General features: G+C 36.5%; 1 protein-coding gene across 2 annotated transcripts in view; it reads right to left on the minus strand.

Annotated features, from left to right (window-relative positions):
- Positions 1 to 1228: 1228 nt before the first annotated feature.
- ALCAM (activated leukocyte cell adhesion molecule) overlaps positions 1229 to 25835 on the minus strand; it is a 209421-nt gene continuing 184814 nt past the window's right edge. The window contains exons 12-15 of one of the 2 annotated variants that reach the window (XM_059392043.1): positions 24279 to 24411; positions 22390 to 22428; positions 21980 to 22097; positions 1229 to 1344 (exon numbers count right to left, since the gene is read on the minus strand). In XM_059392043.1, the coding sequence (XP_059248026.1) occupies positions 1257 to 1344; positions 21980 to 22097; positions 22390 to 22428; positions 24279 to 24411 (378 nt within the window). In that variant the 3' untranslated portion in view covers positions 1229 to 1256. The remainder of the gene's footprint in view (positions 1345 to 21979; positions 22098 to 22389; positions 22429 to 24278; positions 24412 to 25835) is intronic. The other variant, XM_059392044.1, reaches the window with a different exon arrangement.

Below are 25835 nucleotides of genomic sequence, written 5' to 3' on the forward strand. Positions count from 1 at the left end.
TTTTGTCTTTAAGCTTAATTTTTCTTTGAAAATTCACTCTATCTAATTTTTTGAAGAAAATAGAAGGCAAAATCTATGTTTAAAAAGGACTGAGGAATAAACTCTACAGAGGCAGGAAAAAAAAAATAATCAGGCAGGGATGTTGCCTACTTGGCCTCCAATGGACAGCAGGATGAGGGGAAGGAACCAAATTCTTACTTCTTTCACCCAATCCATTTGAGGTCCTGGTTTTCAGATTTTAAAAATTTCTTATTGCAATTATTCTTTTCTTTTTTTTTTTTTTTTCCCTGTGTGCATCCTTCCAATTATAATTCTTTCCCATACTTCCTCCCTTGGGTGACCCACTCAAATCGTTACTTGTGCTTTACTTATAATAAACCAAAGTTTCACTGTGGTTGTTGGGGATTTTTACATCAAAGGAGCAAGCTACAGCAACAGTTATTCTCAAAGACACACAAAATCATTTGTTCAAATGGCTTCTCTTTTTGGTTGGCTCAAGAGAACATAAATAAAAATGAAAAGCTCAAAATCCAAGTGGCAATACCATGGAAGACTTCTTTCTCAGACTGTCTTTAAAAATAATACTCATATAGCTATTACATATAAATATATGCAATATATGTAGCATTAATATATACATTATACACATACATATATGTGCACATGTAGATACATATATGGCAACACACATATAATATACATACTATCTGCAGAAGTGTTTAAGGGTCTACACAAATTTGTTAGGCTTCTCAGGAAAATAGTCTGGGAAATGGCTGCATATATACACGGACACCTGTAAGTATTAAATCCCTAGATTAAAATTTTTATATTTAAAAGTTACTCTAATTGCTTTTTAAAATAAATTTGAAGTAATAGAATTAGCTCTCATCCAAGCAAAATATCAATTTATAAAATTAAGCTTCTTTGCGCTCAGCAAAATTTTTGGCCTTAGAATACAAAATGCTAATTGAATGTTACAATCTCAAGATTGACTTTAATTATTCAGAGGATAATGGTTATTTTTTGGAGGTTGGGGAGACCGTTGAGATTCCATTCTAATGAGAACACCTTTCTGACTTACCACAAAGTGTCCTCTGGAGGAACTCTCCTCCTGTTTTGAAAGCTGCAATTCTGTAGTGACTTAATGTCAAGGTTTTACCTTTTCTCTCGTGGGATATGTGACATTCGCCTGGGAATTACTTCTAGAAACCTCACACAGCCTACCCACCTGGACAACAATTAGAACAGTTTCTCTCTTAGGCTTCTGTTTTGTGATTGTTTTCTTCTAACTTTTTGTTTTCCTCCAGATTACCAAGGTCCTTGTTAACGTGTTTTGATGCAGTCCTGTAGGAAGATTAAATAAATATCATTATGTTGACACATGTGAATTTAACCTTGTTTTTCTTCTTAATTTTAGGGTTCACATAATGTATCTCTGAAAAGCAAACATTTTACATCTAATACAGGCAGACCACTATAGCGAACAATTCCACAGCGGTGAGCCTCGACTGGAACAGAACACATTCCAGTGCAATTACCTTGGTAGCGGAGTTGCATTAAATATATGGTAGGAGAAAAAGCAATTGATTATTCTGAACACAGATGATACATACTTGGTCACGTTGTGTTTTTGTCTGGGTTATTTTTCTCTCTACTTTCTGGGAAGTAATTATCATTTAATAATCAAAATGTTCCTTTTGGGTAAAAACATGCTGCAAAATTTTTCCGAGGGAGTTTTATTAGGGCGTTTCCCTTTTAACATTCCCTATTATGTATCCAGATTGAACTAATGTCCTATATCTTGGTTTATCAATTGTTTCATCAAATAAAATTATTTATTTATTTATTTGACAGAGAAAGCAAGAAAGAAAAGTGCATGCACAAGCAGGGGGAGAGGGAGGAAGCAGGCTCCCATGGAGCAAGAAGCCTGACGTGGGACTCGATCCCTGGACCCTGAGTTCATGACCTGAGCCAAAGGCAGACGTTTCACCCACTGAGCCACCCAGGTGCCCCTGTTTTATCAAATAAATCAAACGCAAGATTAGAAAGTGATGCAAGTTTATGACAGAACTTTGGCAGCAGAAGCTAGAGCACCTCTAACATCGTGGTTCTCAAACTGCGTCCCTAGACCGGCAGTATTAGCACCCCCTGGGGACAGGACGGAAGTGCAAACTGAGGCCCGCCACAGAACAGTGAAAACAAAAACTCTGGAAGAGGACCAGCAGCCTGATTAACAAGACCTCCCGGTGGCTCTGGAGCAAGCCACGATTTGAAAACCAGTGCCCAAGTGGGTGCCACGGTTCCACATGACTGGGTTCTATCTTTTAAAAGCTGAGATCAGCTATATCCCGTGGTTTGGGGATGACTCAGGAGAAATCCTGACTGTATTGCAAAAGGATGCATTGGAGTTCTTGGGTGGAACTCTCGGTTAAGTGTCTGACTCTTGGTTTTGGCTCAGGGTCTTAGGAGTTGCGAGATTGAGACCCGGCACTGGGCTCCACACTCTCCGCTGTCTACTTCAGATTCTCTCTCCCTCTTTTTCGGTCTCTAAAATAAATAAGTAACTCTTAAAAAAAAAAAAAGCGTACCATTTCCTTCCTTCCTTCCCTGCCTTCCTCCCTGTTATACGCATGTCAGTGGAGCTGCCCGGATATGGTACTTCAAGTTAATTATTACTGCCATATAATCCCTAGTAATATTACTATCTTAATATATATATATATATATATATACATACACACACACACATATATTTATCTCCAGATGTGTTGAGGAAGCTGAGGAGAAAACTCCATTTTTCCCTTAAAAGTATTTTTACTATTTAAAAAAATTTTTTTTTACTAATTTCCCCCTAAAAGTATTTCTATTATTGAAATAGAATTCCTTAACTCATTTGCTAAGAATCACAGCTTTACTAGAAAGAGATAAGTAATGGTATATGATATATGTACAAGTGAGATAAAGACATATGGCTTATTTAAATTGGGACACTCGTTATATTTAGCACAAGTTTAATTTGTGATTTAAAAATTCTTAGTTTAGCTTAAACTGCAGCCTTCTAAGTCCATTCATAAGGCAGGAGAGCAAGTCCAAACTCTGCCAACATGACTAAGTGCTAAAATGTGTAACAGAATTTTACAACAGACATTTAAAAATGTAAATAAGACATGCTGTAAGTTTCATTTTATGTCTTGACTTATATCATATTATCACATAAATATTTTCCATCTTGCAGTAAAATGGTACACCACGGTGAATGACAACTTCCTTCCTTATCATAAGTATCTTCCAGGCAAAAGCAAGAATGAAGTAGATGGCATCGCTCTCTCTCCCATATATTTTATATGAAAATATATAGTACATAATAAAATATATAGAAAATAATTTCCTATGTAAAGTATAAGATACATATGCTGTCTACATTATATGTATCATATTATGTGTATCACAGATCATTTGAGGTTTAGTCTCTTTGGCTAACAAATTACTTAATGATAACATAAAGTTTTAGTAACTTCAACCATAAAATGGAGGGATGGTGAATTAGGATGTTCTCTAAGGACTCTTTACAGAGCTTTGACTTTCTATGAATCTATGAATCATTTTCTTTTTAAAATAAATCTGTGAATCCTCTGGAGGTGCCTGGGTGGCTCGGTCAGTTAAAGTGGTTGCCTTTGGCTCAGGTCACGAGCCCAGGGTCCTGGGATAGACCCCAACATTGGGCTCTCTGCGCAGCAGGGTGTCTGCTTCTCCTTCTCCCTCTGCCTGCAGCTTCCCCTGCTTGTCTATCAAATAAATAAATAAATAAAATCATTAGAATAAAATAAAATAAAATAAAATGAATCCTTTAAAATATGGTTTCGTTGGGGGTGCCTACGTGGTGCAGTTGGTTAAGTGTCCTACCCTTGGTTTAGGCTCAGGTTGTGCTCTCAGAATTAAGATACTGAACCCTGTGTTGGGCTCCATGCTCAGCGTGGAGCCTGCTTCAGATTCTCTCTTTCCCTCTCCCTCTGCCCTTCCCCATCGTACTCAGGAGTACACACACTCTCTCTTTCTGTCAAGTAAATAAATCTTTAAATAAAATAAAAAGTCTGATCGAAGACTAACATCCATACAAGATAATGTATCTATCATAAGCATACAATTCAATGAATTTTCAAAAAGTGGATGCTTGAATGTCACCAGTACCCAGCTCAAGAAACAGAAGAGTTGCAGATGCAGAAGTACCCCCGTTATGCTCCTTTCCAGTCACGACCACCTCTCCAATGGTTACCACAATCCTGAAGTCTCACAAGAAAGCTTTACCTGTCCTTTTAATTTGTATATAAATGGAGTCATACCACATGTATTCATTCCTGTCCACTTGTCATTTAACTCAAACTAATGTTTGTGACCTTCACAGACAATGTTGATTGTAGCTTTAGGTTGTTTGTTCTCATTGCTACAGAGCTTATGATTGGGTAAACACATGATGATTTATTTCCTTATTTTACTCGTGATGGGCATTCTTGTTCTTTGCAGTGTATTACTTATACATAAGTTAGATCTTCCTTATGTGCCCCATGTTTCTTATCTCTCATGTGTCTTACTTATTCTTTTTTCCTTTCTGCCCTTCAGTCTAAGTGTTTTCTATTGATCTGTATTACAGCTTACTTCTTTTGAGTTCTGCTATGGCTAGTTTGCTTTTACTTTTTTATATTTTAAAAGATTTTATTTACTGATTTGTCAGAGAGAGAGAGCACAAGCAAGGAGAGTGGCAGACAGAGGGAGAGGCAGACTCCCAACTGAACATGGACCCCAACACCGGGTTCAATCCCAGGACCCTGAGATCTGACCTGAGTCAAAACCAAGAGTCGGCCACTTAACCAACTGCACACCCCACCAATCTGCTTTTAAATTCACCCACCAGAGGCCTATTTTCTAATACTATATTTTTCTGGTCTAAATGTCAATTTGATTTTAAGTTATTTAGAAACATAATTTAATTCTTTTTCATTCATCTCCTTTGTCTTTTCTTCCACATTCAATATATTATCTATAGTTACTTTAATGTCCTTGTCTATTTATTAACTACAAAGTCCAAATCATGCATGGGTCTGCTTGTCTACTTTTTCTCTTGATTATTGATTATATTTTCTTGACTATTTTCACAGTTAGTCCTTTTCATCTCCCAGGACACCATCTATATAAATGAACTAGAGCAATGCCACAAAATGTCATTTTCCATCACGTAAGGTTTCTCTTCTCCTTTGTTAAGCAGATAGGGTGGGGACCAATCCAGTTCAGGATAGGCTTGAACTAGGTTAAGGCTCAGTTGCAGTTTTAGTAAGAGTCTACCTTTGGTTCACCCCTGTTCCTAAGGCTTGGCCCTCTTAGGCTTCTGATTAAGATACTGGTATGTCTCCCCTTCTTCAATCCTTCTACACAGGAAGATCCAGCTCTTCCCTTTGGAGAGTCTCCACCCAGATCTCAAGCCATCTGTCCCACGACAGTTCAAGATGTAGCCAAACTCTTTCATCTCCTTGACTTGAGAATAAACTCCTTGAGAATAAACACTATGCTTTATTTCTATTTTACCAACAGCATATAATATACTGACTGAATATGGCAGGCAACCAAAGGACATTTTTTTTATTGAATTGAATTAACTGACCTCATTACATCTCATATGCATTTCCTTATGATACTAGTGTTCACCAATATAAAGTCCATACATACCCAGCTGCTTTTGTACAGAAGGTAAAATAGAGAATACTATGTTGAAATGACAGTACTTGAGTGATTCCTTAGTCCAGTCATTTCCAATAAAACTGAATAATTATATACAGAATCACATACCTTGATTATTCTAATAGCTTCTAACTACGTATTCTAATAAATACTTATATATTCTAATAAATATCCAGAAATACGTGTTTTTATAAATCAGTAAGCTATCGTGATCATCAAGGGAAGCCACATGAGTCTCAAAGCATCTTCTCTCTTTTCCTTTTATTCTCCTTGCCTTCTCTCACCTCTCTGATTTTTCCTCCGTCTCTAGACTTTTCCTTTCACTATCTCTCTTTTTTAAAAGATTTTATTTATTTATTTGACTGAGAGAGACACAGCGAGAGAGGGAATACAAGCAGGGGGGTGGGAGAGAGGGAGGCAGGCTTCTCTCTGAGCAGGGAGCCCAATGAGGGGCTCGATCCCAGGACCCTAGGATCATGACCTGAGCCGAGGCAGATGCTTAACAACTGAGCCACCCGGGCGCCCCAACTATCTCTCTCTCTTGCTCCTTCTTCTTTCAAACGCATTTCATTAACCACTGTTCTTTGCCTTTAACGTGAAAATTCCAACTTGTTTGGAGCCACTAGTTAGAATGACATAAAAAGGTCAATATTCTATATGCATATTCTAAAAAGGAAAATTTTTTAGGTTTTTAAATTTAAAAATTTAGCAATGTAACAAATCAATTTTGTAATTTTGATTTTTTTCAACTTTCTTTGTACCATATGACAAGAAAAAAGTTATGTTAAGGTTGAGGACATAATGATTTCACAACTTTGAAATAAAGTATGGACTAGTAGATGCTCTGGTACCATTAATCAAAAAAAAACACTTGTTAATCCTTACATTATATAACAATTATAAACTCTCAGAAAAATAAAGAATAAACTATTCGACTGCACTTGAGAGTGGCAAAAAGAAAGTAGAAAGTGAAGGAAATTTGATCCTTATACTGAGTGAGCTCTACTTTTAATTTTTCTTCAAAAGTCACTTCCCAGCTGGTGAGACATTGGCTAACTATAATAAATACTAAAAATAAAGAGGAAAAATCTCAGAAAGAAGAGAGCCCCAGAGTGGTGAGAATCCCAAACATGAATTTAAACCACAATAAACACCTTGGATGATCCCTAAACCATGTGTGTAGAGGAGAAAAATTTCACTTAGCCAAGCAGAAAGCAACAGCTGGAAAGCTTAAAGATGTGACATAGACTTTACTACTATCTACACAAAGAAACATAGTTTGGAGTTCAATTGCACCAAATGAAAGTCTTTAATCTTTCTCAGAAAAGCCAACCAAAGACCATGTGCAGAGTCTAGTATTCAACCAAGACAGTCATGCCATATAAAATGTAGGTGTCACCTTCACAAAATTAAGGAAATCAGCCAGAAGTTTAATTGTCTGCTGGGAAAAACAATCCATATCCTTTAGAAGAATACAATGGAACACAGAATCTCTACAACATATCAACCCCAAAAGATGAATATATAATTCTTAAAGAAGTTATCATACATATGTAGAATAGAAAAGTGTAACACAAAGTCCAGAGCATGTCTTTGGATGACAAAGATTTCGGAAGCAGCAGGAAATAACTTCAAATCAGTTATTGTATTACGTATTTAATGACAGAAAGACAAATGTGGTGACAATGAGAGAACAGACAGAAATCCCAGTGCAAAAAAGTAAACAAAAATAATTCTACCACTTAAAACTATAATGAATAGTTCACTGAATTGTCTTATCAGATTGGAGGTAGCAGAAGAAAGTCTCAGTGACTTGAGGACAAAAAACCCCCATAAACTGTGCGTTAAGCTGACAGGGATAGAAAGATCTTCAGCAACCTGTAGGGCAATACTGAACACTCTAATGTATGCATAATTGGAATCCCAGAAGAAGAAGCTAAAGACAATGCGGCAAAAAACATATTTGACGAAACAATGAAAAATATTCCCAGATTTACTGATGTCCATTAACTTAGAGATCCAAAATGCTCATCAATCCCCAAGGAGGAATGATACAGAGAAAAACACACCTAAGTATACCATAATCAAACTAACCAAAAGCAAATATAAAGAGAAGGACTTAGAAGTATTAACAGAAAATCTGCACAGAGGAACAATGACACGATTTAATCAAGGAAAAAAATGCATAGCAGAGATAACAAATCACCTTTAAAATGCTGAAAGAAAAATGTCTCAACCCAGAATTTTTTTTATTAAGTTCAATTAGCCAACATATATTACATCACTAGTTTTTGTTGTACTGTTCCATGATTCATTAGTTGTGGAAGGAGCCAAGATATAACTTCAACAGATCAATGGGTAAAGATGATGTCTTTCAGGGGTGCCTGGGTGTCTTGGTCGGTTAAGCATCTGCCTTCAACAGGTCATGATCCCAGGGTCCTGGGACAAGGTCCCACATCAGGCTCCCTGTTTAGTGCGGAGTCTACTTCTCTCTCCGTCTTTGCTCCTCCCCTCTGCTCCTCCTTTCTCTCTGGCACTTTCTCTCAAATAAACAAATAAAATCTTAAAGAAAAAAAATGATGTGTTTCACATATACAATGGAATATTACTCAGCCATCAGAAAGGACGAATACCTACCATTTGCATCAATGTGGATGGAACTGGAGGGTATTATGCTAAGTGAACTAAGTCAAGCAGAGAAAAACTGAATGGGAACACAGAATTTTATATTCAGTAAAAAGACCTTATGAATTAAGACAATAAAGACATATTAGGGGCGCCTGGGTGGCTCAGTGGGTTAAAGCCTCTGCCTTCAGCTCCGGTCATGAACCCAGGTTCCTGGGGTGGAGCACTGTATCGGGCTCTCGGCTCAGCGGGGAGCCTGCTTCCTCCTTTCTCTCTCTCTCTATGCCTGCCTCTCTGCCTACTTGTGATCTCTGTCTGTCAAATAAATAAATTAAAAAAAAAATAAGATATTAAATTGGATGAAGGAAAACTGGGAGAAATCCTCACTAGCAGACGTATGGTAAAAAAAGTATTAAAAAGGAACTTCTTCAGTTGAAGGGAAATGACACGATGTGGAAACTAAGATGTACAAGAATGAATACAGATTATTTCCATATGTGATAAAATTGAAGTATTATTTAACAATTTTTTATAAAGACAACCAATCATTTAATGTGAAATATACAGCATTGCACAAGACCCTTGAAACATTGTAATTTCAGGGACACCTGGGTGGCTCAGTCCATTAAGCATCTGCCTTTGGCTCAGGTCATGATCCGAAGGTCCTGGGAGAGTCCCACATTGGGCTCCTTGCTCAGCAGGAAGTCAGCTTCTCCTTCTGCCTGCCACTCCCCTGCTTGTGCTCTCCCTCTCTCTCTGACAAATAAAATCTTTAAAAAAAAAATTGTAATCATTTAATTTCTTCCATCCATTTTGTTATTGCTGTCATATCCATTATGACTGCATATATTACAAACCTCAGACTATAATTATGTGAAAGAAGTTAAATACATTTATAATGTTTCAAGGATTCTTGATTATTACATGAGTAGATTGTTGTAAATTAAGAACTTTTATTTTTTTTAAAGATTTTATTTATTTATTTGACAGAGAGATCACAAGTAGGCAGAGAGGCAGACAGAGAGAGGGGGAAGCAGGCTCCCTGCCGAGCAGAGAGCCTGATGTGGGGCTCGATCCCAGGACCCCAGGATCATGACCTGAGCTGAAGGCAGAGGCTTTAACCCACTGAGCCACCCAGGCGCCCAAGAGCTTTTATTATAATTCCTACAGCAACCACAATAAAAGAATATGAAGAGGTATAGTTAAAAGACCATTAGAGAAATTAAAATGTAATATTAAAACTTATATAAATAACTCAAAGCAGGAAAAGAGGAAAAGAGAACAACTAGAAAACAAATAGTGAGATGGTGGTCTTAAATGTAATTATGTCAATACTTAAGTCAAGTGTAGCTTGGCTAAATCCTCCAATTAAAAGGGACTGTCAGACTGTACAAGCAAGCAGAGTAACTAAATGCTACATTCCAGGGGTTAAATTTTTTTCTAGAAGGTACAGATAGTAAATATTTTTGGACTGGTAGGCCATATAGTTTGTGTTCCAACTCTTCAACACTGGCCTTATAGTGTGAAACAACACAAACAGTATGTAGAGAAATGAGCATGGTTGTGCTACCACTAAAACTTTATTTACAGAGTAAGGCAGCAACTCGAGAGCCATAGTTTCATTAATCGTATTGTATATGAGATATACTTTAAGTATACAGAGATAGAAAAACTAAAATAAAAGGATAGAAAAAGATATACATGTAAACAGTAAGCATATGAACGCACTATAGCTATATTAACATCAGGCAATGTAAAATTCAACACAAGGAACATTATAGAAATAACGAGAAATTTCATAGTTATAACAGGTGCAATACATAAGGCAGTCATAACAATTGTAAGCATATATCATTTATGAAAACATAAAACAAAAACTGACCGCCTTAAAAGGAGAAATAAATAGGCAAATACACAATCTTATTTAGAGAATGTAATGCCCCCATTTCAGAAGCTGATAGTGGACCAAAATCCCATATACACAATCATGACAAAGTAACTAGTACTGAGCTAGCACTAGTACCACAAGTGTACTAGCGAAGTGATTTCATATATTTTGGAGAAAAAAAAATCTGTTAGGATATGAAGATATAAACAAACTATTATCTACTTTAATCTAACATAGAGCTATAGAACATTGTATCCATCAACCACCTAGTATTTTTTTTCAAGTGCCCAGCTAGCATTCACCAGGTAATACCATATGGTTGCATGGTAGGCCAAAAAACAATAGGTATCAATGCATTTCAAAAGACTTAACAAAACAGAAGTCAGAGAAATGTTTGGAATTTAAAACTGTTTGGAGTTACATGACTCCAAAGAAACCACAAAGGAAATCCAAAAACATTTTGAGCTGAGTGAATATGAAAATACAACACACTGAAATTCATGGAATACAACTAACACAATGCTGAGCATAAAATTCATAATTTAAATGCTTTTGTTATGAAAGTAGGGCTAATATCAGTTATCTAAATTTTTAATTGACTTCATTAAATTAGAAAAAAAAAAGAAAGTTGAGAACTCCAACTGGAAGAGAATAGTAATCCTAAGAGCAAAAAGAATGAAAATTGAATTATAAGCAATAGAAATAAAAACAAAATAAATAAGAAAGTCACTTAAAATTTTAAGAAAATGATTAATTCTTCAAAAAGACTTAGTATAATGGAACAAAATACAAATTCACAATATTAGAAAACAAAGTGTTATCACTACAGACTTGGAATTCTGGGTATTTTTTCTTTTTGCAAAAATGTCAACAACTTGAAATGAAATGGACATTTAATATCCAACAATCAATCAACATAATTTATCAGAATAAAAAATAAAAGAAAACAGTATGATTTTTTGTACAAATAATGGTGATGTAATATAGATGTAGAAAGAGCATTTGAGAAAATTCAACAGTAATTTGTGATAAAAACTCTTAGTAATCTAGGAATATTTAAAAATTTCTTTAACCTGTAAAAGGACATTGTGTAGTAAGGAATTTGGCCTTGCCCCAAAAGCAGTCCGGGCTTTGTCCTCAGTTCCGTCTGGGCTTTGTCCTCAGTTCCGGTGGAGATCATCTCTAAATAGAATACTATGAATGCAAGGAGTGGCTTTCTTTTCCTGGTGGGTCTCTTCAATCACAATTGAGAGCTTAGGCTGAGAAGATGTCTTAGGATAGGTCCATCAACACCCAATGGCCCAAGGCTGCCCACACCCGAAAGAGCAATGATATGGTTTAGAGCTTTAGGTCATGTGATATCAGCCTAATTTCTAAGGAAGGGTGAGGCTGCAAATTTGAGTTTAACCATGGACAAGTAGTTAATCAGTAATGCCCTATAAACAAGCCCCAGTAAAAACTGCACAGCCAATCTCAAGTGAGTTTCTCAGACTGGCACTACTCCATGCTTTTGCCACACACCAATGCCAGCGGAGTAACAGGTCCCTGAAGACAAAGGAAACTCTGTATGTGGAATTCTCCCACACTCTGCCCTACACTTCTCTTCCTTGGCCAATATCCATTACTTGTAATGAACATAAATGTGAGTATGTTAGGTTCCAGGAAACTCTGTATTTCTAGCAATTGATCAAACCTGAGCATGGTTTTGGGAAACCCTCAATCTCAATTGGTTATCAGAAGCGAAGGTTTTCTTAAATGAACTCTAACTCTGTATCTGGACCCCTAACTCCTTCCATCTGGGGTCAGAAGTCTTGGGCAGCCATGGCAGTTGGAATGATTGTACCTAAGTCTCACACTCTGGCTAACTTTGGATAGGCACATATGAAAAACACAGAGCCACTATCATACATAATAGCAAATATTGAGCAGTTCCCTTCTAAGATTAGAAATGTAAGGATTTCAACAGTTCTGTTCAACATTGTATTGGAGGTCTCTATGAGTGCAGTAAAGTCAGAAAACGAAATATAAAAAGCATACAGAACGGAAATGAAGAAGTAAAATTATCTCTATTTTCAGATGAAATGATTATTTATATAGAAATCTATATAACAATCTATAGAATTAACAAGTGAATTTAGGATGATGGTTGTACAGATTTCAACAACAAAGTCATGTTTTTATATACTACTATAAAATATATATATACAAAATCATGTTTTTATATACTACTATAAAAATGGAAAATAAAAACTGAAAAGTAACTGCACTTATAATTGCTGCAAAGGACATAAAGCATAAGAATAAATTTTAAGACAAGTCAATATCTACATTAAAAGTTATAAAATATTGCTAAGAAAAAATGGAGAGTAAAGGAAGAGATATATGATATTCATATATCAGAAGGCTAAATAAGAGGTCAAATTTAAGATTCCAATCTACTCAAACTGATCTGTAAATTCAAAGCAACCATAATCCCACAGAGCTCTTAATTTTTTGGTAGAAATTAGCAAGTTGCTAAAATTTATATGAAAATGCAAAGAAATAAAATTGCTAACACAAGCAGAACACCAAAGTTGAAAGACTTACATTACATTATTAATAATAGTAATACTACTATTATTATTACCATCACTACTACTACTACTACTGCTACTACAAATGTTCCAAGGCCAAAAGAAAGTCCTTTTAACATATGGTGCTAGAATCAGTTAACAACTATATGTATAGCAAAAGCAAAAATCATCCATATAAACCACCTTTATCTTAGATGTATCATATCTTCCAATGTGTAAAGTTTCTAGAAAAAGACAGGAAAATATCTTTGCCATTTAGGGATAAGCAAAGATTTTGAAGAGTGAGCACAGACAGCACCAAACATAACAGGAAAAAGTTCCTACATTTTTCATTAAAATTAAAAACTTCTGCTCATTAAAAAGACAGCATTAAGAAAAGAAAAAGAAGCCATGCCACAAACTAGGGCAAAACAGTCAGAATATATCTATAACAAAGGGCTTTTATACCGAATATGTAAAAAACTCTTACATCATTCACAAGAAAACAAATACCAGTAAAATCCTTAAGTAAAAGACCTAAATAGTCATTGCACAAAAAATGATGACCAATAAGTACACAGAGGTTAAAATCATTAGCTCTCAGAGAAATGCAAGCTAAAACCAAAATTAGATATAATTTCACACCTCTTGGAATAGCTAAATTAAACAGAATGACAAAATGTAGGCAAGGATGGAGAAGAACGGAAACTCTCAAACACAGCTGGTAGGAATTAGGAACTCAACAACTACTTTGAAAAGCTGTCTGGCAATTTCTTATGAAAAATATCTTACCCTGTGACCTAGCAATTCCATTTCTAGATATTAACCCAAGAGAATGAAAACATATGCCCACAAGAATGCTTGTATAAGGATGTTTTTAGCCATATTATTCATAAGAGCCCAAACTGGAAACTATCCAAATGTTCATGAACAAGAGAATGGATTAAAATAATGTGACATATTCTAACAGTGGAACACTACTCAGTAATTTCAAAAAATGAAACCATTAATACATGTATCTCAGGAACATTATGTTAAATGAAAGAAGCGAGGCACAAAAGAGTACTTTCTGTATAATTCCATTTATATGAAGTTCAAGATTAGGCAAACGTAATCTCTGGTGGTAACAATCAGGATGGTGTTGCCTAAGGGAATGTGGTCGGTGGGGCTGAATAGAGAGAGTCCAAGAGAACATTCTGGGGAGAGGGGCTGCTCTAATTTGTAACTGCAGTAACGGTCACAAAGGTGTATTACATTTATGAAAACAGATTTAATTGCACATTTAAGTAAGCATATTTTACCTTAATACAAGAATATTATACTGAGCAAAGCCAAAGAATATATGCCTTGTACCAGCAACTGAAAGAACCGGGCAAAATGTATGGTGAAAAACTGCATACCATTTGCATTTCACTTTCTATTTACTTTCTAGGTGGGTTTATTGGTCTGGAGAGGGAGAGTAGCTTCTACGGTTTCATCAGGTTGTATTAAACGGAAGGAGGAGGTATCAAAGGGAAGGGAGGCCTAGAATTACCTCTAGGGCAGCTGTATTTAGGGTAAATCACAGGATCTTTCAACACAGTTGTCCAGGTGAATCAGGCTAAAGATCACTGGTCACAGTTTGGAATTACAAAAAGAAGGGGTTGTTAGGATAACAGGAAGTATTTGTAGAGTATGTTTGTTAAGCGAGAGCCGAGTAACTTCAAACGACCTGTTTTTATTTTAAAGTTTACCAAACCAAACCAAACAAAACAAAAAACCAGTCTAAGAAATGGTAAATGAAAAGCAAGTATCTCCCTTCTTTTCTTAATCCCCCTCTCCAAAATAATAACTGCTGGCACTCTCATAATGCCTTAATGTGCCAGGCAGTGTTCTAAGTGTGGCACAGATATGAAATTATTTCAGCCTTAGGATATCTCTGTATTCCAGTGAGGCTAATAAGATTGCTTGTGACACAGAGCTAGTAAGGAGCAGAGCCAGGATTCAAACTTCAGGGGTCTTGCTCAGAATCCACGCACCAGGTTACACAAATATGCTAAGTATTAACCACTGTGAAATGTACTAAATTGAAACAGAGAAAGTGTGGCTGGTGGAGAAAGAGGTTATCACTGAGTAAATGTATATAAGACTTACATGAATTTATTACTCTTTTTTCCATTTTTATTATAGAGACCCCACTCTCTCTAGCAGGGAAAAGCCTTTAAAATTTATTCTGATTATTTTGGCTTGGTTCGGAAATTGATAAAATGTTGACTTTATGAATGTATCTTTTTTAATTTTGGAAAATTTCAGAGCTTTGAAAGAGTTACAGAGGTTAGAAATCCATCTGCTAATGGAAGGGAAGACAAATGTATTTAAATCATTCTCTTTAGCAAAATTATTTTTGGGTTCATTGATTTGAAGGACAAATTTAGGCATTTATAAAGAATGAGTGCTTGGGTCAAAATTTTTATGGTTGTCCTAAACTTTCTTCATTTTTTGGCTTTTTTGTAACTTTAAATAGGAGAGAAAATTGTATCACAGAATCACAATAATGCTGGAAGAAGCCCTAGAGGTCTAATCTGTGAGTCATGGACTAAGTCTTGGTCTTAGGGTTAGTGGGCCTGGTTCATGTGTCAAGTCTAAGCCTCAAGTCCTTGGATAAATGCCTCCTCAGAAGCATGCTTGCTCATCTATGAATCGAGGATAACAGGATCTGCTAAACAGAGCTGCTGTGAGGGTCAATGTGATGGTGTCTAGGAAAGCCCCTTGTGGGTTACATAAGTTAATCAAACTGAAGGGAGCCGTGTAGCTGCTGCCCACGGGCACAGAGCTGCTAAGTAGCAGAAAGGAGTTCAAACTTAGGTCTCAACTCTTTGTAATGTGTTATTTCCATAAGTACAGTGCCTATTAAGTGTTCAACTTGCTTTCAAATAACTTTTCAGAAGATTTCCCAACTTTTTGGTGGTATTTCCCTCAATATGATAGATTTGTTTTGAGATCTCCTTTGAAGAAGGTAGGCAGGCGACTAATAATGGTGGCGTCAGCAAAGCGTGCCTTCATTTTAATACTTTGAAGTTGCTAAGACACTAGATCTTAAATGTTCTCACAGCAAAATGAGAGGACAATCCTGTGACAGGAGGGAGGTGGTAGTTAATGCTCTGGTGGGAATCATATCGTGATACATAAATGTATCAAATCAGTATGTTGTGCACCTTAACCAGTGCTGTATATCAACAATATCCCAATGAAAACATAATTTCGTGGGGGATGCAGGAGACTGGCGGAGTGAAGGAGGGTGAGAAGTGGCAGGCACCAGCAATACATCACCACCTTGGGAGGTTGTAACATTTGAAAAGACAGAATGTTGTAATGGAATTGTACAGTTGAAAAACAAAAACAATACCCACTTAAAATAATTCCCACATGAAAGAGTTCATAAAATCTTAGGTGTTCCAAAAGGAGGTTTATGTATAACAAATTGGAAAACCCTAGTTCTAGAGAGAGCAGGAGTGACCATTAACACTTCCTAGGTAGAGGGACATTTTCTGTGATTTCTCATTCACAGCATGCCTGGCAGATACCACAAAAGGGCACCAAGGCTACCAGTATTGAGACTGGGACTTGATCGTAGGGAATTGCCACTTTTAGCAAACTGGCCATCGATACCTATGCAGGTAATCAAGGTCATCTCCAAGAGTACAGTTATTTTTCTTTCTTCCCTGGTCACAGCTCTCCGCCGAGTGAGCCTCCTCCTGAGCCAAGCTTACTAAAGAGTTAGAGGAGAGGAGGGGTCCAGTCCCTGCATCTCAGAAGAAGAGTCGTCAGCATTTTCTGCGTTTGAAGAAGGAAAAAAAGAATAAAGCGTTGGTCTTATTATTACTGCTTTCCTTTTGAGATCCTTCGAATCTCTAAGATACTATAGGAACTCTCCACTAAAATAGGGAACTCTAAAGTCCTCAGTAAGAATTGTTAAAAACGGCCTTTCACTTAGGCCAACAGTGAATATGGGGACCATCCATTACATAAAACAAGTGGGAATTAAAATAAACACAAAAATTCTGAATATGCACAAGAACAGGATGCCACCTACACGCATTCAGCCTCAGAGTCTAAAGTGTTTCCTTAACCTGGGTAATGCTGGTATATAGCACGTAGCCTGGCTCAGAGAACAGGGAAAGAAGGGAAAGAAATGCATGTATACAGGCAGCTAGAAATTGAAAAAATTGAAAACATTTTATTTTGAAGCAAGCCCTTTCCTCTGGAAACATTTCAGGTACTATCTAGCAGGAGAGGGGAGGGTCATGGATGGCTGATTCTGCCTTTTGAGTGGCCAGTGACCTTGTGATTGACTGGATGGGGACTCTACCATTTCTACATTATCTTATTTCCCCTCTAGTTTACTCTGTTGTTTACAGTTGGATAGAATAATGGGGCATTTTCTTTTCTTCCTGCTTCTGACTGCCTGCTAAACTATGGGTAGGGAAAGAGAAAGAACCCAGAATTTGGATTAGCCCAATTTCTAATACAAGGAGAGAGGCCACATCAGTCCCGCACATTAGAGCACACCCTCCCATCCCCTACACTATATTAAACGTTGACCAGCAATCAAAGTCAGAGATGAAATTTTGATTCCAAAGAAGTCTTGAGGCAGCAAAATATATTTGAAATTATATGGGATATGGAATAATATACTGCACACATTATCTTGAACAGGTTAATTTCACAGAGACTTGGACACCGTGAAATAGGGTTAATTGCATTTAACTCATTAAACTGTTGAAGATTTGAGTTAAAAAAAATAAGAAAAAAGACTAATAGGTGCTTATGTAGTGATAAATGAGGAAGGTCAAGAAAAATGTGCTATAGATGGTGCTCAAGCACTATTTTCTCAAATTATTCAGTGGGGAGCTGATTTTCCCTCACAGGAACATATACTGAATTTCAGAGAGGTATTGACTGGAAATAGAATTCAATTAAAATCAAATTTCTTGCAAGATCTTCTTCTATGTATCAGGAGATACTAATGAGAAAAATTCCAGAAAGGCTTAATAGCGTTGTTAAGAAACAAATAATATTGTTTCCTGCAATTTCAGGCTTATAGTTAAGTCCTCTTTAGTCTTTTTTGCCAACTTAGGACCATTTCTGTTTTTTTCTGAGACAGTAGTGGAATAATACAGCATTACACAAGGCAGAACCGACAGGATATTTGTGAGTTTTAGAGTTACATAAAAATTTCATGAAAATAGTCATGAATTCCATAGTTGCAAAAGATAAATCTCTTGGTAAGTTTCTAAGATTCACACAATGTATATTTTGAGACAACAAATATCTGGTTGGCACTCACGTCCAGTTTAGTGGTAAGAAATATAGCGGTCAGGGGTCTCTTCAATGCAACCAACCTGGAAATTATGGTTTTAATAAATGCTTAAACAGGTTCACAGTTACATCATGCTGCCTTTGTATTTTTCCTTTATCTTTGGCTCTTTGAATTTTCATCATTATTATTATTATTCCATTATTTATTTCATTATTTCATTATTATTGTTATTATTATATAGTTATTGTACTACAAGATATGCAAGAGAGGATTTGAAACTCAAATAGTAAGAGGTAACATCCTGCAGAGCTAAAAACAATGTTCTGAGGATAGGATGGAGAGAAATGGAGAAAATAACAAAAAGTAATAACTGAATCAGTCCTAGTTTTTTAATGTTCTTCCATCTGTTAACAACTAGACATGAAGCAGACTTAGTCAATTCATGCTTTATGTCTGGAACTGTGAATTAATACCCTATGTATATGGTAAATGATCAGTCATCCACTTTCATTATCAAAAAATAGCCAATGTAAAGAAAAAAGCTTCCAGTGAGAATCTGTATGATTCAAAGCAACAGAGGAATCATAAGACCTTCTCTCCAATGAATATACCAGATCACAATGCCAAGCACAACTACTAACATTTCTTGCTGCAGTTCTCCATAACTGAAATAGATATAAAAATATGGAGAGTTCATACCAATGGAATGGGGAATGCGTGTTAGCTACATATCACTAGGTATGTTAACAAATGCACTCTTAAGTTCCACCTGGACATAAAAGATTGTTTCTACCCTCTCCACTGACTTTTAAAAATGCCAATGCAAAGAACTTCCCCAAATGTTGTTTAAACCTCCCTGTTCTGTGAGGCTTTTAAATAAGATTTTAACTCGTAATTTTTGTTCACAGTGTTTGTCATAATGGTGACTTACGAGATCGTTAATGGTATTATTTTGCAAGATGGTAAACATAGGAATATACATTTGGGGGAAAACTCTGGACTACATCTTTATTAATAAAACTCTCCTACCCATGTAAAATAGTGATGAATTAGCTAATGACAGTAATGAAAACCTCATACTGATTTGAAAAATTGAAGTAGAAGAATAGAAAAAAAGAAAAAAAGAAAGAATAGAAAAGAAAGTATACCACTATACCAGATCCCAAAAATGGCCTTAGCAATTCTTAACTCGAAAGTTCTTGTTATAAAAGTGCACTTACTCTGGACACAGGGATTAATAATAACTCATCTTGCAAAAATGCTGGCTTATCTCAGAGGGAAATAGCAAAGAATAACCCATCAGGAATGCAGAACACTTAGCAAATCTTAAGTTTCACAAATTTCATAAAAACACTTTAATGTTTGGGATGAGAATTGCAACTTATTATTTTGGTTACAAATAATACTAACCCTGGCAAAATGGATGCGCTTTTCAATTAAGTAACAGTTACTCAGATGAACTTTCAAGTCAGATAGTAAAATATGCACTTAATTTAATGAGGCACTTTAAAGGAACTCCATGATGTATCAACCCTTGGCCTAAAGGCACTACGAAGCCAAGTGTCCAGCATTCGTTTATCCATGATTTTAATTTTGGGGCACCATATGATAACAACCAACAAAGTAACAACAAAAAAATCCTACACACACAATTTTTTCTTTTTTTATTCATAGAAGGATAAATGGCATCTAATGAGATCCTGGCAATTAGAATATGGTGATTAGGAACATTCGGGGTGTTCCAAAAATTTAGCATTTATTTGGTCGTAATGTAGAAAACTCTGCTTATTTTTCAGCTCAATTCCAGGATACAGAGGAATTTCATTTTTATTCTTTTAAGAAATGAAACTACATTGGAATGCATCAGAAATCCTAAGTAAATAAAATGGAAATACCCCAGAGCCCAAGCTGTTAGATTTGTGAGTACCTTATAGTGGATTATAAAGAGAGAATAGGATTTTATTCTCTCTTTATAAGAAACTTATACAAAACTTAAAATTCTATTAAATATTAACATATTAAAAGATATTGTCTCTGGGCAACTGCTTGCCATTTCCTTTCAATCACATGGTACAGGCAGTCTTCTAAATTTTCCACAGAAACCACGGACACAAGCCCACATGAAGTATTGGTAGGTAAAATGTTCACTGAGAAAAAGAACACATTTGTCACCAAGCGACAGGGTGATGGAGGAGTGAGGTGCTGAGATCAGATGTGACAGCACCCCAGTGTAAGAGTGGATGGGTTCAACTACAATACACACCAGGAACAGGTTTCTACCTTACATGACTGAAACACGGAGAAAAAGGCACAGTGTGAGAAAATCAGACCTAGTGATTAAGCACACAGATGCTAAAACAGCACTATCTGAAATAAAATACAACTTCGACCCTTGTGAACCAAGTAACCTTAAGCAAGTCATTTAATCATTCTCCGCCTTCATTCTTTCAAATGTAAAATACGAGTAATAACAGTATCTACTTCAGAGATGAGCTGCAGGATCAAAACAGAGCTCAAAAAAAAAAAAATTAAAAATAAATTAAAAAAAAATTTTTAAAAACCAACCAACCAAACAAAAAAAAAAACCAGAGCTCAATATGTGCTCGTACGATGTGACCTTGAAAATTTCTGAGCTATCGCTTTTACTTTCGAATATTACTTTCTTTACTGAAATTGCTTTCTTTTCGGAGTAAGATCATGGGTCTTATTGAGTCTGCTTTTTCTTTTGATTTTCTTTAAAGTTAACTTACCTGACTTGGTGAAAGGGGTGGTGATATCAGACATCAAGAAATTACAAAATTAAGTCCAAAGTTGCCACTCGCTATCCACATCCCCTTGCGAAAATCAATTTCCTCAGGTTTGAAACCAATGGTATACCGCAGAATCACTAAGGAAACTTTAAACATGCAAATGCTAGGACCCCAACTCTACCCACTCACAACCAAATCTGGGGTCAAGGCTAGGGTGATGAGGAATATTAGGCATGTGTTTATGTCAAGAATCATCACTGGTTAATCAGATTTTCATTATAAACCATGGTTAGTTAATTTGTAAAGTTGGTTGCACCTGTATTATTTATGACTAATAATTTTTTTTTTAAGACTTTATTTATTTGACAGAGAGGGAGAGAAAGAGCACACAAGCAGGGGGTGCGGCAGGCAGAGGGAAAGCTCTCTGCTGAGCAGGGAGACCGATGTGGGACTCAATCCCAGGACCTGAGCCCAAGGCAGATGCTTTACAAACTGAGCCACCCAGGGGCCCCTACAACTAATAATTTTTAATCTAAACACCATCCAAGTATTTTTTAAAGAAGTCCTGGTTATTTTGTCTAATTTTCTTTTTAAACTGCAGACAAAATGATGACAAATTTTTCTTTTTTTCCTGATTTAGATCCTTTCATGGACCAATGTGACTTAACTAGAGCAGAGAAGTGACAAGATAATACTACCTCAATGACAGTTTCCCTGTTGGCCAGACCCATCACCGCAGACACCTGGCCATTCCCGCAGGAGGGACTAACCACTTTTAATTCATCTCCACCATCCTCAGCCACATGGCTTAGAATAGCTGACCTTTTGGAAGTATACGCTTTTTAAAACACCCGCTAGGCATGGAAAAGGAATCAAATAATTGAATTTAGACTACAGACTGAGAAAAATAAGGGGACGCATGTGAAATCACATCTCAATTCAATTATCTGATGCCGTCAAAGCAGTCACTGTGAACTAAGGGAAAGCAAAACATAACGATCAGCCCGATTGGGGGACATGCCTTTCCTATTACAGAAATCACATGCCCAGCTGAAGTGAGCTCATTAACACACTGTATTAATAATTCTCCCAGTGGAAGTCACTGAACAAGTCAGGTCTTCCTTCCTTAACTTACTTTGATTTCTTCATGTACAGCCAGTAGACCACACCAGCGACTAGGGCAGCGAGGAGGAGACCAACCACGATTCCCACAATTAGTTTTGCCTGGTCATTCACCTTCTCTCTGTTTTCATCTACAACAGAGAAGAAAAGACCATGCAGTTACAGACACTGCCAAGGATTTCTGAGAAGAAGTCAATCTGGCTATTCTTTCTTGTTAAAAATAATTAAGGCTCACTACTACTCTGAGTAACATGCAAACTTGTGCTTTTAAAAGATAAAATTTTTAGCATTCTTACTATCTTGTCTCATTTGCTATTTTAGTTCAAGTCAAAATTGTGGCAGCTAAGAAATTACTTATACAATGACACTTCATAAATCTTGAGCTGATAGTCAAGGAAGAAGAGTCGGCAGCGTAGTACCTACCACTTATCTCGTCTGCCTCATCGTGCTCTGGAATACTTACTGAAATGAAAAATGTTAATATGAAATTAAAAACAAAATTTGTTGATATATGAAAGTCACCTTTACCATTATAGTATGATGTGATAATACTCAAAGATAAAATATCTATTCTACAGCTAAAGCTAGAAAAAAAAATTTACATTTAATAGAGCGTGAACTTCCCTACAAAGAAATTAATCTTGTTTTAAGGAGAGTCGTTAAAACTGCAAAGGTATTAATCTACCATAGAAAATTTCACAACTGACAAGCTTTAGTGTTAATCTGAAATCCATATTAATCTCTCCACTATTTACCACCTTTTTATAGAACTTTTTTTCTTTAAGAGAAACAAGTTGCCATATATCAAATCTATAGTGCAGTGTTTCTCGACTTTTCTTGCCTTGGTGGCAAATTCCTTTTTATCCTCTAGTATCAGGGGCCTGACTCTAGAGATGGTCTCGCAGTCGTGGGGGTGGAGGTTAACACGGGACGTCTCAGAGGCAAAGAGGCATCATCTGTGATGTTCGCAGAAGCCCTCCAAATGATGTGGAGATATCACGGTGATAGCATCATGCTCCTGGCCCGTTTTAAGAATCGCCAATGTGCTGGATCATCATCTTATATTACATTATATAAATAGTCTTCTATAGACCTGTACCAGAACTTCCAGTGCCATCTGTCAAAATGCAGATTTCCAGACCCCTTCTCATACATACTATGTTGGAATTTCAGGAGGTGCTCCCTACATTTGAAAACAACTGTATTAAATGTTCATCAAGCCACTGCAAGATCTAGAAGCCACTACTCAAAAGGTTGGAATAAAAGAGAAAGTTGTGTTCAGGAAGAAAGGATAAGTCCTCTTTCTAGGTAGGACAAATCAGTACTCGCTAAATTTAATTTTAAGAAGTCAATGCACCTATTTTAGAGGTAAATTTGTTTGGTTCTTTTCTCCGGTCACTCCATCAGGCTTTTTTATATTCCAGTCGTATTCTGTGAGGGATCATTATCTTTACACAATTATTTTTTCCCAGCTCCAGCTACTTCCTAGGTGGTATACCCCTACCCTGCTAATGTCACAGACAGGAATCGAACTGACTCAAAGGTGAAAGTTTGGAAGGTCAGTTAGCATCCTGTCCAGAACCAAGCCTCATTCCAGGACCTGTCCTGACTGAAAGCTTACAGAGCAATTGGAACAAGGACAGAAATAAATATTGTGGGTAACTTCTTATTAAATGACAACTGTTTTTGGAGAGCTGCTCAGCATGTCAGATTTCTTTCTTTTCTAGGATAATTTCAGTATCTAATTTTTAGCCATGACTCAACTATGATCAAAAGCACCAATTCTGAAACTAGATTTCATAAATTCTATTATCAGTTTTCCTACCAATTTGCTAAATGACTGTGCATGTGGCATTCCTATTCAAAATTAAGGTAGGATAAATACCACAAAGAATTAGAATTCAAAATAACAGATTAAAAGGAATTAAAATTTTACCCAAACTAAAACTGTAAAAAATGCTTGAAGATAATCTTTGAGTTATCTCTATTCCGAATTATAACATGGATTAAATAACAATAACTCGGTTCTTATCCTCTGTTGCTCTTGGGAAATATTCCTACCAGAAAAGGTCTCTGACCCATAAAACATGAAATGATTCAACTGTCAAGACAAGGATAATACAGGATGGACACCAGAACAAAACAAAACAAAACAAAACAAAACAGAGCCTATGATGATGATACCAGATGCAAAATAAATACATAAAACTTACCATAATGCAGTACAGGAAGATGGAATTGAAGATTTTAAACTAATGAAGAATAACTTCAAATTTTCTTACTTTTTTTAATGCCAGAAATGAAATACTCACTAGCAGAGACATTCAAGGAGTTTACTGTTCTCTCCAGCTGGTTTTCTGCTGTGCAAGTTAATGTAACATTCTCTTCAGGGGAAATGATAATTTTACTATAATACCTGCCATTGATATAAGGAGATTCCTCTGTCTGGAAAAGAAGAGGGAAGATGGGTTTAGGAAAAGAAATGGATTAAAACCTTGGAGAAGAGTAATACTGAGTGAAACAGGGGAGGTGCTTCACAGTGCTACCTGGTGTTCAAGGGCAGATGTAAGGTCATCGATAAAAACAAATTCAGGCTTATATCCACAGCAGGCAGGAAGATTAGTGAATCCGTAACTGATTTTCTGTTTACGCTTCTATTGTAAATTCTAAAAATTGAATTCATTAAACTCTTCTCTCTTTTTTTTTTTTTTTAAGATTTTTATTTATTTATTTGACAGAGATCACGAGTAGGCAGAGAAGCAGGCAGAGAGAGAGGAGGAAGCAGGCTCCCCACCGAGCAGAGATCCCGATGTGGGGCTCGATCCCGATTTGGGGCTCGATCCCAGGACCCTGGGGTCACGACCGAGCCAAAGGCAGAGGCTTTAACCCACTGAGCCACCCAGGCGCCCCTAAACTCTTCTGAGAGATTCTCATGTTAATTAATATTTTGGCATCATAGTATTTGTCTCAAAATAATTAGTGATTATCTAATCACCAATTTTCTCTTAATAAACTTAAGAATTTAATTCTTGGGACGCCTGGGTGGCTCAGTTGGTTAAGCAGCTGCCTTCGGCTCAGGTCATGATCCCAGCGTCCTGGGATCGAGTCCCACATCGGGCTCCTTGCTCAGCAGGGAGCCTGCTTCTCCCTCTGCCTCTGCCTGCCACTCTGTCTGCCTGTGCTTGCTCTCGCTTCTCTCTCTATGACAAATAAATAAAATAAAAAATCTTAAAAAAAAAAAAAAAAGAATTTAATTCTTATTTGTAAATTATATCATTGTTTTTCACTTCAGGGGCTACCTTAAACCATTATATCTAAGTACTTATATATGTATGATTTGCTCATGGGAAAAATCAAACAACTTTTTCTCACTTTCCAAGCTAACTACGGAGAATGGGTTATTTTTCAGTGACTGGTAAGTTCATTTGGTTTTTGTGAGGTCTTAATAAGGGCAATCACTGCATTTAATTCCTCCAAAAATAAAAAATATTCATTTTCTTTTCTTTTTCTTTTAAGTAATCTCTACATCCCACGTGGGGCTTGAACTTAAGAACCTTAAGATCAGGAGTCACATGCTCTATCGACTGAGCCAGTCAGGTACCCTTAGACAATTCACTTTCATCTCTTCCCCAGAACTTGACTCCTAAATCCAACTGTACTAAAGCAAACATGTACCGGAGCTATTTTCTGAGCTGCATTCTGCACACCATGCCTACCTTTGTTCTTTATTTGCTTTCTCGTCAACTATATGAGGAGGGCCTTGAGGAAAAAAGATAGTCTCTGGCTTAGGGATACTGTCTAGTCCCAGGGGCAGAAGTGCTTAGAGGCATCAGTAATTATAAAACAATAGATTCACCATATGATTGAGG

The sequence above is a fragment of the Mustela nigripes genome, chromosome 2 (assembly GCF_022355385.1).
Source record: "Mustela nigripes isolate SB6536 chromosome 2, MUSNIG.SB6536, whole genome shotgun sequence".
Lineage (NCBI taxonomy): Eukaryota > Metazoa > Chordata > Mammalia > Carnivora > Mustelidae > Mustela > Mustela nigripes.